Here is a 17,388-nt window from a genome sequence, read left to right as displayed (position 1 = left end):
CCATACAGCAAAGTTGCAAATACTCCAGATGTCCTAAGAACGGTGATGGATGTACCATGGTATTTCCAAAATGAGAAAATAGTACTAAAAGATACAAAGAAAAGATAGAAAGGGACAACAATCAGCTAACAGCCGAAGGTTATAATAAAATTAATAGAAGACGACTAAGCAAGAAGCATTCCATGAATTTAATTGTATCGGTATAGCGAAGATAAGCATAGTGAAGCAACAATCTTTGAATGTCACCCTATTGGGATTAGCTGAATCAGCGTGGTACCAAATTTTCAACCGATAAAAAAGGATTTACCAAACGTCAAATAAGACAAATTTGTTCTTGTTGGTACGGTAGCAGACCTTTTTCGTTCTTTCTACCTAATTCGTAAGCCTCTTTCATTCTATAGCAATAGTGTATAAAACTAAAATGTGGCGCCAGAGGAAAAAGTAAACGGCCTTGACCGGCAATACATTTGACTCCATACATATACTTTAATACGTCAAAACTCTCCTATCCGAGCCTTATTATCATATCCTTTCTTGTCCTGTTTCAGAAGGAAAGAGAATGAGAGAGAATTCTCACTATTATTTACATATGCGGGTCTGTTTTGTTTTTTTCCAAACGCTCTCCGTCTTACAGCGACGACACATAAAAGAAAAGAAGTCTCAACAAATGCATAAACATTATTAAAAACTTATGATGTTAATTAAAGAGATAAGATTTGGCGTTTCTATTTTCTTTACGTATTCACGTACAAAATTTTTTGGTATTTTTAGTAGCTTTAAAGATATTTACGTAATATCGATTTAGATGAAATAATTATTAATGGCTACTATATTAAAATAGAGGCTAGTTTATCTATAATTATTAATATTTCGTATAATTTATTACATAAATCGACAAGAATAATGAAGAATAGAGAAAGATTATGAACGATAAATATAGTCGATTCTGATAAGCTTTATTTATCCGTCAAGACGTGACGAGATCGTAGGCGAAGAAACATATCCACAAGCATAGTAGTGTGTAGATCGTGAAATCAATATATTTTATATAACAAATGCATTATAAAATATTTTATATCAAAAACGTTTTGAATTTCTCATTTAATCAGTATCGAGTCTTTAGATCTTACACTGAAAAAATCTGCTTTTTAAAGAAGAACGTTTATTATTTATATTGAAATAATTTATTATACAAAAGTACTAAATAGTACTATATAATGCGACTAATAAAAATGTTAAAAAATACATTTATTTAAGAAAGTGTACAGCTAGTAGCAATAAATATGTAAATATAATGGGAGATGAGCGATAGAGCAATATCTTTACTAAGAATACACATCGACATGTCCACATATATCGGTTTCTACTTTTGACTGAAATTGTTAATTACAGCGTACGAAACGTCATCCTTTCATTTATCACATCGATTCTTGTAGAAAATGTTTCACTTTTACTTTTAAACATATAGTCGTAAACAGAGTCACCAAAGTTGAATTTGTATTTGTGAATTTACATAATTGCATCCTTCGAGAAACTCTGCATCAGGAGGAATTGATTCATAATTATTTAAGATTAAATATATGAACGAAAAAATTATAACTCAGAGCTTTAGGGTATTTTCTCTCTTCTATCCTCTCTTTTACCCCAAGAAAAATTTGGATAATTTAATAACTTATGTACTGTATATAAATATTATATGCAATGAAAAAGAAACAAGATCAGCAATATTTTGAGCTAATATCTAGTTCCGATTGCCATCGGTGGCTGAACGAGACAAAATTTGGTGGATGTCATAGGATGAGATAATAAAATTGAAATATAAAATTTTAGCTTCGAGAAATCATCACACAGATCTCTGTATACAATGGTACATCTGCGTGCAATGTTCGCCAATTAATATAATAATATGAGTATGCACGATGTATGTATATGGCTGAGGGATAAATATATGTACGTACAATAGAACTCCGTTTATATGAACCTGTCGGGGGACAAGCTGGTTCATATAACGAAATCGTTCGTGTAGCCGGAGTCCAGCTCTTTATATAGCTATTTATAGGAGTCAGCTATTTCTCCTCACCATCTATGATCGCTCGTTTACACAATAGGATCACGTTCGTATAAAAGGAGTCCACGAAATATTTACTTTTAAATACATAATGATATTGCAAAGCTATATGAAATGTGAATCAGGAGAATGTGTACGTAACGCGTGCTCCTATTGTTTACAACTTATTGTTAGACGTTCGACGATAGTTTATATAATAAGAAAATATATGCGCGAAAAAGACAACCAGCTTCTTTTAAAGAAAAGTATCGGTATTGGTTTCGGTTTGATAGATCACGGCCAATCGAAAATAGTGTAACGTCAACGTAATTAGCAACATAGCACATAACAGCGAAGATTAGCAGCGTTGTATAAGGATTGCTTATCTTCGGAAAGCGTGAAACGATACTCACCGTGTTTTATAGTAAAGTAAACGTTAGGATACAGTTAGATACAAAGAGTTTTGATTTAAGTACGGGACTACAAGTAATTTAGTTTCGAATCTATGCTAGTCATTAGAAAAAAGCTCGTTTCACAATGAAATCACTAGTTTACAAATAATCGAAATGACCTTAAATTAATATCGAATCTTAAAATATGACAAAATAGGAATAATTGTACCACAACCTAATAATTTACTCCCTCATATGTTTTTACTTGTCTCAAACATGAAATATATCCAACGTATCTAGTTTAAAAAATGTTACTGGGCAGTATTGGATTTCTAGATTACGTTGCATTAAGCAAATTAGTATAAATCCATATATTAATTGTAGACGATCGCTTATGTGTATTTTGAGATAAAAATAGGATATTAATCATAGATGCACAAAGAAACCAATAACAATATATTCTGTGCAAAAATTGCAATAACAAATCCAAGATTAACTTTCAAACACCGGATTACTAAGGAAAAGAAGTAGAGTATTACATGTGAGAGAGATTAGCCGCAGTAACCAAGTATGGAAGTGTACCAACAAGAGGAAATAAAAAAGAAAACAATAAAAAAAGCGGATCGTGAATTAATTAATTACATGGAACGCCTATTACACACAAGAATCTTAATATAAAAGAAACCAGGTCTTGCAAATCAAGAAAATCAGACAGAGTGTCAATAACAAGGTGTTCTGGTAGACAGAATGAACGAATGGTAGAACGATCGAAAGAAATGTGTTTGTCGTAAATCTTTCGTGCGAATTTAGCTAATCGCACCAACACGTTTCTACAAATTGTAGCAGATGCTATAAACGCCTCAAATACCTATAAAACTTACATCTTCAGGAAGATAGTGTATGCTAGAGATGGAACTCGTAGAGTTCCAAAATTTTCTCTTATGCATATACCTCTAACCAGTAATTTTCCTTCAGTTCACAACTACCAGAGAGTGGCGAGCAGGACAAATTCTGATTAATCATCAGTTCTATCAACTTTGACACCGAAAACACAGTCTCTTGATCTTAGGTTTGCTGTTAATACGTACATGGCCTATCCGATCGACCGAAAGAATCCCATCCCTTTTGCATAGTATATACCACTCATTCTTTCGCATTACAGAATTACTCTCACGGATCCCGGCTAACACTGTATAAAAGTTAATCAATTAGGCTGAAACAAACCCTCTGTTTCACTAAGTTGTCTGCGCTAGTTAGTACCAAACAAAGCAGGAACACCTATTCGAAATACTCTACCCGAACCAACCATCTGAACAGACGCATCAAATATATTGTACACATTTACGGTATCTTACCGTAGAAAATGGTAAACTTTTGAATGTAAACCAAACAGGAAAAAATCCAATTCAAGGAACCGATCACTTTTCTGGGCAAAGTGTGTGAAGACTTATTCCACAAATTTTTTACATGACAATTTTTATAGGAAAATCGCTTGACAATTCATCGATTGTTTCTAGTCACGATGTATGTATGTACATCGTGATAGAAGCTAATCGGTCAACTAATGGTCGGCGGAGAATGTCTAGTGCCGTATCAAAGCGTCACATGTCTAGCCTTGAAAGAAACTTTCCAGTATCGTTTCAGATGTGCGATTGGATACATCCGAATGTAAATATACAAAGCAATATCCAATCAATTTGTTATTCAATGAAAGCTTATTTGACACAATGCTGAGTAAAACGTTATTTCAATTTTATTTTAGATCATACGTGTAATTTTGCAAGTGAAATGTTTTATTTATTGGAAAACATTTCTAAAATAGTATTTAAAGATGACATTTTATTTGACCAATACTAAATACAGTAGGGTTCTAATTTACTGGGAAATATTTTATTTGTTTTAATTTATTTTATTAGTTTATTTTATTATTTCCAAGAACATTGATGTAATGCGTGCATATCGTTCGAATTTTTTATTCAACACTGAAATTTGTAACGCAATTATTCCGATTCAACTATTCTTCTGCGGCTAACTCATATAATCCGATAAATAGTTTTGTAAATGTTTATTTATATAAAAGCTAATGAAATAAATACAACAACAAAGTAACTTTTAGAAATAAGGTAATAGTATATACAATGAGAGCCAATCTAAAACAACTGATTACCATATGTTGCGTTTCAAGGAACTCATCGGGTAGATGTTATTTTATTTTTTTACATCTTATATTTTCTGCCGTATCAAGGTGATATTTGGTTTCTTGAATGGTATGGTATATTTTTTTATTACATTAGTCCATGAAACTGGACATTCTCTGCGAAAAGGTATTAACCTATTTATACCGAAAAACTATTAGTTTGACATATGTCTTAACTATAATCTGTCAAATTTAATGTACGAATGACAGAAAAAGACGCAAAGCGCTATTCTTCGACTTTATCTTACATATTTTAAATTTAATAAATTAAGGTTAAAATATCTGTCAAAGTAATAATTATTCGGCATAAATATGTTAACGCCTTTTTCTAGAGACGAATGGACCAACTGGACCGATTGGTGTTACAAAATATATACAGTGCCATTCAGGAAACTCCAGGGCACCTTGATATCACAGAAAGTAAAATAGCATCCATCCGACGAGTCCCTTGCAATCAGCATAATTCATTTTAATTCGTAAAATTCATTAAAGTCATTTAAAACGATAAGAACAATAGATAACGAGTTACTTTAGACAGTAATTCTTATTGACACACACTCTGTATGTACACGCAACCGAATTATAATAATTACAGTTAAAAATATTAACTTTGGTAGAAGAAACTTCTTAGTTTCAATACGCGAAAGTAAACATCCTCGTAGTAAACTATGCTCGTTGAGTTGTTATGTTCACGGTGCACAATGGCGAACATATAAATAGGGATATTGGTCCGTCAATACATACTACATTGTTCCGAAGTTGCAGTTATTATGTCTATTTTTCTCGTCTATTTGCACGTATTAAGAAATCTTAAACTCATCGTGGCATAAAGTTTCGATAATTGACACAGTTTAATCGTTCAATCGTTGTAAAAGATACGAAACTTAAAATAAGGAAATATTTGGAGAGCATATAAGTAAATAAGTGTTCTAGTGTGCATTACTTGATTTTACTATAGTTCTCGTATAATAATATGGAAAACAGCGCATGATCTCATTTAGAAAACTCGATAGATTTCTTTTCCTTTTTACGAAAACCTTGATTTACGTTGCCTTACGTTGCCCAACGATTAGTGCAGATTAGTTTTATTGACATATTATCAGAAATTATTTACTAAACTGAATTCTTCGATTGCATTGAACACTTTAGATAACGTGTAATAAATTAATAACTACTATTAACCGAATTAAGTTAACTGTCGAATTTAGCGTTAGAAATCTCTCGTGGGGTGAATAAATGAAAACACGCGATGACGAGTACACACGCAAAACGCAGGGTAAATGGTCCTATTATAAATTTTACAACAAAATTAAAGCAAGATAATAATGGCTTGTTGCGTGAAAACTGCTTGAATTTTTTACACTTTTTTAAGCCACGAGGTTATTTTTACTCAAACTAAAAAAAGCTATACGATCATCTCTATTAGAGATGAAAGAGGTATTCAAGAATGAGAAGGCTGTTACGTAACATTTCCAAGCATGACGTCTGATATTTTTACGATCACCAATCAAAATTAAACGTGTATATGTATGTAGCAATGTTTTCGGTATATACATAGCAATAAAAATCTAATAGCATTCCAATATGTACATGTTTTATAATCATATCATATTATAATTGTATTCTTTTCATCTTGTTCACTCACTCACACACACAAATATATATATATATATATATATATATATATATATATATACATGTACATTTTATTATATATATATATAATTTATATATATACATATTATATATATATACATGTACATTATTATACAATAATGTACATGTACATTATATACATGTACATGTACATTATTGTATAATATTAATAAAAATAATTAAATTAGAAATTTAAATTATGGAGAATATGCTTTACTTAACACTTTTGTTGTTATTATATGAAAATATTTATCCGTATCTATTGCATTTTTCGAAATATGTATTTGATTAAAACGAGATATGAATATATAAATATAAATTTGTGTGCGCGAGTCAGTGAACAAAACGACAAGGTTCAAAAAGACATGATATATGCATTTGGAAAGTAAATATAGTTTCAAATTACATAATTATGAAATGCTTAAATTATATCCTATTCTACTTCTCTGATCAATCATTTTGTCTTATATCAATAATTATGAAGAATGTATGTCTACATTGCTCTAAAATAACATAACGATGCAAACCCATACGATTTTAAAACGTACTATGCTATATATACGGCAGAGCTAATAATAGTCAAAAGTTACATTAATATATGTATGTATATGGTTATAGAAGCAATCGATTTAGGCAACATGGAAATGTCAAACCAACGAATAAATTTTGCAGAGTTCTCTGCTTGTCTGATGGGGTCATCTTCTTATATTCCTGTCTCTCTCTCTCTCTCTCTCCTCTCTCTCTTTCTTTCTCTCCCCCTTTCGTTCATCCTCATCAACTGTAGCTTCTTCTTTTTCGAATAATATAATATTCGGCGAAAGCGATGTCCAAAGTTTCGTATAAAAGGGCATTCGTGTTACACAGAAACCACATTCGAAATCTCAATCTCTTCCATTGGATTCGCATCTGGTAACAACCAGCTATCTTTCAAAATGAAATTTCTCGTGAGTCTTCTTTTTCACATTTTTCTGACTGTATTAACTTTATTGCCTTTATTTTTATTCTATCAATTATTAAAACTTCTTACATTTGTATAACTTTAGAAACACGCTATATTCTTCGTTGCATTTTCTATGAAAATGATTTCACAAACAAAATAATATATATTATAGAATATGTAATATGTATATATGCAATAGGATGTATATTTTATATAAATAAATTTATATTAAACACTATCGAAAAATACAAAAGTATATATGATAGTAAGTTTTGCGAAATTGATATTTTCTCTCTACACATATTTTGGGAATTAAAAAATTTACGATATTAAACATCGAAGTTAACGATTCCAATATAATAATGAAATATTCAACACATTTTGTAAAAAACTATACTATTAACTCAAGCTTTACAATACATAAATCTTATATATATAACTATACTTTATACATTACCTGCTCTTTATATGAAATATTTATATTTTACTTCCTCAATTTCTGGCTTTTAGCAAATGTCAAGCGTCTTTGTTCAAGCCTTTACGGTGTTCTTGTTGTTTAGCCCTATCATCATCCAGAGTTATTCATCTTATTAAAATCGTTTTACAATGTTTATTATCACAGAACGATTCGCTATAAACATTGTTAACTTTTCTTTGCCCCATTTTAAATATTAAATAATTTATGCATAATTTAATTTAAAAATACAGTAAATAGTTAACGTAAATGTATAGATGATTTTTTCTATTAAATCTGATGTAAATATCCATCTAAATATGTATTAATATCTAAGTACATAATATAATATTGTATCTACAAATTCATGAGAATAATATTATGTTTATAATTGGCATATTAATAAAAGGTATGAAACTTTTGTTTTAGGTAGTGATCTCTGTTGCTATGTTGGCTATGGCTTCGGCTGATGTGTCTGAGCATCAACCAGTTATCGTCAAACAATCTCAAGATATTTCGCCTGACGGATCTTACTCTTATTCCTACGAAACAGATAATGGAATTTCTCACTCTGAAAGTGGAAATCCAGTGGTGACAGATGTAAGGAGCGCACCCGTTGTTGTTACCCAAGGACAGTATCAATATACATCCCCTGATGGTACACCAATTAAGGTGACATACGTTGCCGATCATAACGGATTCCAACCACAGGGCGAACATATTCCAGCTATTTCTCCGTTGATTCAAAGGGCTCTTGAATACATCAGATCGCATCCACCACAATCCGACCAGCCTAATCTATAAATTCACGTTTCGCTTCCTTTAACAATTTCCTCCACGTCGCCAAATGAGATTACATTTTGTACATAACAAGTGCACGATAATAAACATTTATTAAAAATTCTTATGATAAACACATTACTCCTTATCGTTCTTTGCTTTAAATATACATACATGTAACAAGAATTACGTGTATAACGTACATATAACTAGAACACGTATACAATTTTAAATTAAAGTGGAGAAACACTCGATAACACGAGTATGAGATTGTTACACGTAACATACCTCTGCATAATTAGGCTCCAAATGAAATTAACCGTCATTGTGCTAGAACAACTTGCTAATGTAGAATGAATAATAAAAAAAGTATCTTGAATTTGAAATTCCTGTAGATAAAATACTTTTCCAACAATTACGTTTCACGTTCATGCGTTACCTATGTATTCTATATTTATAAAAGTTCATTTTTATCTATTCATACGTCATCGTTATAAAACGAAAAATAGATTTTAGAAAACTCAACAGATCCAGTATAACTTCCTTCTTTTTCTATATCACTCTTAATCGTTTCATTATAAAGTAGATATTACTGTAGTTGCATAACGTCAAACGCTTGCTATATTTTAAAGCTTAAAATTCCGACAATTGCCTCACTACTATTGTCTGGCTACTGTTCACTGTGCCGTGCATGTATCAAAAGTAAAAGCGACAAGTAGACAATCCCAATGAAACAGAATAGGTAGAGTGTAATAAGATACTGTAATGCGTAATTACATATTACATATTTCTTTAGTTTAGTTCAAAATTGTTGGAAAACTCTCGCCAATGACGACGCGCAAGAGGTAACGTAGCACTTCTGCTGCGCGGTGTCCTTGCCCTCGCCGCAGTGATGGCAGAGTCCCGTCACCTGCGTCATCCGAAAGGTGAGCGGACCTCCATCAGTTCTCCCAGCTCAGAAGTATCGTCTCCACCACTCGGTGGTCCACTGCTCCCAGGCCTGCCGGACGTCCTGGACCGCCCGCCTGGCAGGATCAACTCCCGATCCTGGACCCCTCAGGCGCTCGTAGACCCGAGTACCAGAGTCTGAAGCTCGAACGGGAGCAACGCCGCCAGGTCAGTTGCCGCTGCATAGGACACCGTCCGGTATCCCCTCGTATCCCCGTATTGTGCACGCTTCTCAGCAAAAGGAAACTGCGACGGCTCGCCACCAGATCACCAGTTCACACGGGGTCATCGTACGACGGGACCGGACGACACTCCCGTTCCAAGCTCAAAACGCGGCGCGAACGTTCATCGATTGTTGTTCATCGCCTCCACTCAGTCCAGACCCAGGGCCACGTTAGAGGAGGCCATCCTGGTCGCATCGTAGAGTTCCCTCTTCGAGACCGCTCTACAACTAGCAAGGGAACGTCCTCAACCCGATAATTCAGAAAATTATGAAACTTCAGAGATATGTATAACGCGATTTCGTTTGCCACCCAAATCCTTTCCAAGGGAGTAAAATTGACAGCTGCAAATTCAACTATTTAGTAGGAAATAGAACTAACTAGTAGTAGATAGAAAAAGAGTTTCAAAGCAAAAGTTATTTCCTTTTAACGAGGACTGTTGATTGGCAAAGGATTTATTAAACGTTTATATAATTAGAACAAAAATTTATGAACTAAAATATAAATAATCTTTTTTAATTCATTCTTTCACGTGAAACCTTAACCGATGGTTTAAATAATTATGAAACGACATACTTCTTTTTAACACAAATACAGGCTTTGTCGTATCGATGAATTATGTTCCTCGGAAATCGAAAAACTTTTGAATCTTGTGTATTATATAAATATTTCTTTTTATAACTTTTTCTAATTATGTAACGAATTCATAAATCTTTTATCAAATTACAGTCCTAATTAAGAGATGTAACTTTTGCCTCAAAACCTTCTCTCTCTCTCTCTCTCTCTCTCTCTCTCTCTCTCTCTCTCTCTCTCTCATATTTTGCGCTTTATAACAAAATCGAAAAATAGCTAAAGTTTCAGAGACCAATTTTACTCTCTTAGAGGGAATTTGAGCAACAAACGAAATCGCGTTATATATTCGTATTTATATATGTTTTACACGTCTCCAAGATTTCATAATTTTCTAAATTTTCTAAATTTAAGTTTTTTTTGTTTTGCGAATACGAGCACATTTCAATTTATCACAAAATTGAAGCCCATTTCATCGTTTCCGCCGATAACCAGCATTCGAGATTAACCACGATACCGAGCATGTTCACTACAAACAGCGGTATATTTCGGATATTGCGAAAAGTTGCGCGCTTTATCCATCTTACGAAGATTCGAACGAGAACAGCATGGAGACGAAAATTTTTAAAAATTTCAACATGAAATTCAACTATTATTAAAAATAAAATAGGAGATTTAGCAGCACTGGCATTTAAAGATCTTATCTCGAAAGTATTTATTCAATTTTATAGTAATATTGTTAATTAAATAAATTAGTTAGTTAAATAAATTTCGCTAAAGATTTACGTACTTTAATTAAAAGAAACTTTTAGCTTCTTATTCCTCCAGTAGAATGTAATATTTTTACAGCCAAAAGCAAAGCGTGTTACTTTTCGGAAACGTATTAATCGTTCGGAGCTACAGGTGTTCGGTACCATCAAACTTTGAGAAAACATTGCCATCTCGTCTATCGAAGCCAATGTTCACAGCAAAATACTTCAAATGCTGTAAGGGAGGTGAGTTTCGTCAAGATCGCCGCGAAATTATTTAAAATTCCTCGAACGAACAAAGGCCCGGACAGCCGATACAACAATCGGAGAAGATGAAATACGCCGCAGAATGGAGACAGAAGAACGAAAACGGTTCCTCACTGACACCGGAGCCTCGATCAACGTCATCAAGAGCTCAGTCGGTAGTAACGTATTAGTACAAAGTACACTGTTCCTCTCTTCATGCCCTAATCGACTGATCGCTATTGTTTCTGCTTACCAGTTTATAATCTTGTTACGATTAGCAACCAAAATTTATTCGAATGACGAATAATAAAGAAAGAATAAACAATAAATATACAATTAACGTTAAACACTTTGTATGATAATGATGAAAAAGTACACGTATTTGCTTGTTAATATTTGACGAAACCTAAAATCTAACGATTTAATGATTTTCTCATTTGTAATTTTTGACACTTTCAAAACATTCTAATTTACAAAAAAAAAAAAAAAACAAATTTAATAAAGGAACAATAAATAACAGATAGTAAATTTTAATCGTAAATGGTAAATACTTTAGATAATTACCACTGGCTTGTTAAAAAGCACCAGATCTATTTATTGTTTCTAGTGGAATGAATCATGTGCGACAGATCTGATGACTGGAGAGAGCCGTGCGCCTTGCGAAGATCGCTTTTTCAACGGCGTGACAATTTTAGCCTACTCCCGCAAACCAAAGAATCCGCTAACTGTATATTATAAAACTGTCGAGTGCCAAGGATTAATGTTATACCTAAATGTTGTACAGAAAATATATTAAAATTATTGCATCATTTCACTGATCCGTTATCGTTTGAAAAGCAATATTCGCTTTCCTTCTTTAAAAATATAGTGTACAATCAATTTTTCTTTCTTAGGCAACTTGCGATTAGCTTAATTATTGCGCGATTTTATTATTCTCATAAGTGCCTATCTTGAACACAAGTAGATAGCAACTTTTCCGTATATCCATATAATTAAATAGATTCTTGTAGCGTGGAACTAAAAGTTCTTGTCTATATCAGCGTACAACCAAACAGGGCAGATCCCTAACTCGATAGGTTCTTGTATATGCTAACGTGGATTACCTTCCAGTATTTTCCGTATTGTGCAGCACTAGTCATTTCCTCTCTAACGGTATACTGTATATCATATGCAACAATTGCAAATGCACGGGATTGCAAATTCAATCGTTTTTATTTCCTTTATCGCAGACTCTTCTTTACATTAACATAGCGAGAACCAGAAAAGAGGAAGATTTTTCTCGTGATTCTTTTATATCTTTCCTGTACCTTGGCCTTGTACATGTGGCCAAATTCACGTATTCCAAAGATCTCGCGCGCGTCGGTTCCTAGTTAAGCGAATAATTCTTTTTCTTTGTTAATTTTTCTTTGAGTGTAATACATATTAGTTGCACCAAAAGATGACGTTTTCAAAAATCTTCTGCTTTTATATTATTCACGAAGTAGCTCTTTAGCCCATTCTGCTAAGTAGAAATTATACTTTCTATTACAAGCGTTATTCACATTAGCTCATATACGCAACTTGCTTTTGGAATTGCACTTCTTTCTTGTTACACGTTATTTTTTTCTCTCATTGTACCATCCATGTTTTGTTATAATGCATTGCTCCTATCGTTACTTGCTTGTATACCGCTTTAATACAGATTATGTGTTATGTACTACTGTAAACTTACGGAAATAAAAAATAAAATAAAGAATTAAAAAAATGAAATATAAAAAGTAGAAATGAAAATAAAATAAAATAAAAATAAGAGTCGAAAGATATATTCCTTAGACTTTTAGAATACAGACAACCTGCTTAAACTTTAAATACATAATTATACTGAGTGTTTAGCTATAGGTGTAAAAACATTTAAGGGGTGGTTTTTGAAGCCAGAATGAGATGAAAATCAAGAATTAAAAAATTGTGTTTTCGACTTTGTGCCTCAGTTACTGGCAATTAAAGATTAGCCGAGATACGCCTGTGCGCAAACAAACCTCTTTACGCGATCGAAAGTACGTCAACCCGAACAGCGCGGTGCACATCGATCCTCATATCGAACGATACGTAGGCAGCAGCTTATCTCGTACAGATCGCAGAGAAGATTATGATTATTATGCCGTAAAACGTACCCCATCGTGCGCGACGTTTTGTAAGAAAAATCGTAGATTAAACATTATACTTACTGAAAACCGCCTAATGGAATTTTCGAGTAGAGAAGATTAATTAATGTTTCCTCTGATCCCTTGCCTTTATAAATAATTAATAAATAATAACACATATAAATAATATTTATATAATTTTCACACACGCACACGCACACACATACACACACACCGCGATCGTCCTATACGCGGCAGTCCACTGAAAAATCACATACGCGTTAAGTATTCTTGAGATGCTAATAAATGTGGTCGAACGCTGTCTTGCACGAACCGCACACATTTTCCACGCAAATTATTGATCACTGCATATTACAATGTTCACATACATACACATGAAAATAAAAAACGAAGAAACCAAAAGAAATTACAAAAAAATTGTTTATACTTATATTCGAAGGATTAATTAAGGTATTCTTTTATAGAGTAAAGTGTAATAATACAAATTAACGTACAACCAAATGAAAAATTATATTTCGTCGCGTTGAATAGCTCTTTCAAGTTTTCGATTTCGTTGCCGAAATGACGCTATCCGTATGAATGGTCCTAACCATTCTTACACACATCTGGTGAGCAGCCTGATCGTTTTCTCAACAGGTATGGCCAACAATGCTTTTAAAAGGAACACCTGAGATATCAATTTTTATGTACCGCTTCAAGCTCCTAAATGTACTATGTTAGTACTTTATATGATGATTAGCCAGGCTAAGTTAGATAACACATTGAAAAGATTCATATTTTCGTTAGCGTTCCAAGTAATCTCTGTGATAAGATGATTGGCCACTAATTGACGTTAGTCAGTATACATATAAAGTACGGAGAAAGTATATAACGTGCATGATGCGATGAAGAATGAGTGGTAAAAAAGTAGAGGAATAAATTCCCTATTCGAACCAAAGAATCGGTTCCTTTGTTAAATTCATACAATTCAGTTAAAATAAACATTCTACTCTTTTACTGCTCTTTACCATTATTTTTTATGCTTTATTTTACTTTAAAATCCGTAAAACATTTTTGAATGTATCAAGATAATATTAAATTTTTATTTTCACTGTTTAAATGCGCATAGAATACTAAATTTGGGAAATTGTCAGTTTATACTATTTCCTATCGTACACAGAACGGACAAGCGTTTCCCAAAAGTTCACGTTTCAAATTCATAAATAATAACACATTACTTTGGGCAATTAAAACAGGTGTTGTGTAATTTTTCTAGCATTTGTGGCCTTGCAACAAAAAATGTTTTGAACGGTACTTCAATGGCGTCGAGTTTACCACGAATAACGATAAAAAGATTCCGAAAATACTTTGTTTTATATACGCTTTTTACTCCTGATATTGTAGAGGACTTTACGACAAATTCAAGCAGCATATTGCGTAATATCTTTGTTAATCGAATACTAGGTTTACAGTTTTTGAAATAACGTTTCACTCGTTGATTCGTTTCAGAATTACTTACATTTCAGAAAGAGAGAATTACTACAACGTGTCGAGTATAGCGTTTACTTTCAGTCACTCTAATAACAAAAATTCATTCAAGCTAATGCAAAAGAACGGAATATTGTTTCGCGGGAGGCGATATGCAATTTGAACAGGCATTAGAACGAAGCGTACCGTAAACCTGGTATAGAATTAATAAAAGTACTACGTAATATGCTTTTTGAATTTGTTGCAAAGTCCCCTAGAAAGTCCCCTAGTCTCATGAAAGTGGACAAGTATAGTCCTATTTACCCAAAGTGACCTTGGTTTCGCTATGAGAACAATGTACTTTCGGAATTTGTTTCGCCGTCATTCATAATACACTCAGAATTATTAAAGTACGATTCAAAACATGTTTCGTTACATGGCCGTAAGTGGCAGAAGAATACTGAGTCGCGTTACGCGTGACACCCTGTATACCTACATGTACAGTACATATGTACATATATTTTTCATTTTACAACCATATTCAGTGTTCCCACCAAGTGTTTAAATGTCGTTGTTTCAAATAACGTTAATAGTTCTTGGGTGAGATTAGAAGAAACTACCGTATACTGAAACATTTATATGAAAAAGACGTGTGTTTGCCGTACGAATAACTGGAGAAGCGACGTTTTATAATAATAATGGATGTTCTAAGACGTTAATGCGCTAAAGGATGGTGAGCGTTGATCCAACGGCGAATTATGTACGGCGGTGTGCTCTTCTTAGCTAATGCATAGCATAACTGAGAGGTCATATCACGCCTCAGCATGAGATTTGTGGTTTCTCGACCCACCCATCTTCATCCGATGAACAATACAGATAATCGATAAGTCTGAGGTTGGTAACGGCTTTACATTCCTCTGCTATGTTTCTTGCATGTATAATATTTCTCGGAACGAAAGAGTTTAGGAGGCAGAAAAATTATACAATATTTAAATCACATAATGTACATATATGCAATAATACGGTAATACATGCAATAATAACCTACTCAATATTTTTCTTTGCTTCTGAATCTAACGTGTCCAGTTTATATGAAAACATTCAAATGTCTCGAAAAATACGAACACGCAAAAAATAGTACGATATCGCGTGTGATATATAACATATACTTTTTTCCATTCGATCTTACGACGAAACGTCTTACAAAGGTCATATTAAAATTTTCAAAGAAGAATCTGTATATCTTATTACATATTCCTACGGCTGAGACGTTTTCAAAAAACTACAAACTTGTGTCTTTCGTACTTTTAAAATCGACAGAGAAGTACGCTTTTATTTAAAACTATTTTCCGACCTATTTTTGGAATAAATTGGCGAACAATACGTTACGACGCTGCTTGAGTATCTACTGCATACTACTGCTTTCGTAGTCGTCTCGATAGCAGCTAATAATCAGTCATCATTTTGTCCTACCGATTGTAATTTCCGTTTACATTTGTTCCCATAACTTTTGTGAAACACGTTCTAGGAAAGCTATTTTCGGTATCTTTACATATAATCGGATATACACGTAATATATATTTTCATACGTATATATTCAGAAATACAGCAAAATATTAAGCGACCTATCATTTTGTTCCATACATACCAGACATCTCGTCAAAATAACCAAATTATAGTGAAAATTATTCGAGATGAATGTTGCGCTTTGAAGGGCAGTACGAAATAGATTTCTTTCTGTCGTTAGTATTTTTCGAAATATCAAGGCTACGTTTAAATTTTTAAACCGAGAAACTTTTTTCATAAAGAAAATTTTGGATAATACCGATACAAATATAGTACTTATTAGTATTAAAATAGTATTAAAATGTGCATTAAGTCTCTTTTCCAAAAAATGTTTGAAACAACTGTCATTTTCAATCTCTGGTTTCAATGCGTTAATTAAACGACTTTCTTTAAAGTTCGTATAATGCATATTTTAATACATATTACCGAATTCGTTTCGATATTATCTGCCATTTTCATTACGAAAATAAATTTAATTGATAATGAAAAATCCATTTTTATATTTTATATTACATTAGCTTACTCAATTTAAATCGATGAGTATCGTTTCGTTGATATCTTAAGAAAGAAAATATTGCTAATACTTTGCATTTATTTAGACGCATAATTTTTTTTAATTAAGATTCAAATACCTCTTCCTATCCTGTAAAGTTCATTATTTGCTCTGGTTCAAGTCAGAATTCTACGCAAACAAATATATCGACTTCTTTTTTATAAGGATTTTATCTAATTCTTCTTTATGTTCATTGACACTTGTTGTATTCGAGCGAGTATGCTTACGATGCTAGAAATCATTCTTCAAAAGACGAGAAATCTTCGCTTGTACCGTGACTTTATTTCTGCATGGACATGGACTAATCTGAGTGCTTCGATAACTGTGGATATACATATCTATAGAAAACTTTAAAGCAACGTTAATTATGCTCGAATTACCATTAGTTTCAGCGAGAGATTGTATGACATTTTCAAAGCTTGTTATTAAATAAATTTATTCTTCAAAATGGCATTTAACTGGCTGTAGTTGAATGTTTAGCG

The 17,388-nt window shown here is 32.8% G+C and overlaps 1 protein-coding gene across 1 annotated transcript; it reads left to right on the top strand.

The window, feature by feature from the left end:
* Nucleotides 1–7,121: 7,121 nt before the first annotated feature.
* Nucleotides 7,122–8,589, top strand: LOC126922422 (larval cuticle protein LCP-17-like). The gene is made up of 2 exons (XM_050735000.1): nucleotides 7,122–7,236; nucleotides 8,116–8,589. The coding sequence occupies exons 1-2, from the start codon at nucleotides 7,225–7,227 to the stop codon at nucleotides 8,488–8,490; spliced, it is 387 nt and encodes a 128-aa protein (XP_050590957.1). The 5' UTR covers nucleotides 7,122–7,224; the 3' UTR covers nucleotides 8,491–8,589.
* Nucleotides 8,590–17,388: the final 8,799 nt, after the last annotated feature.

This window comes from Bombus affinis, chromosome 12 (assembly GCF_024516045.1).
Source record: "Bombus affinis isolate iyBomAffi1 chromosome 12, iyBomAffi1.2, whole genome shotgun sequence".
In the NCBI taxonomy this organism is placed as follows: Eukaryota; Metazoa; Arthropoda; class Insecta; order Hymenoptera; family Apidae; genus Bombus; species Bombus affinis.
The sequence above is the reverse complement of the archived record's forward strand: the minus strand, read 5'-3'. Positions and strand labels throughout refer to the sequence as shown.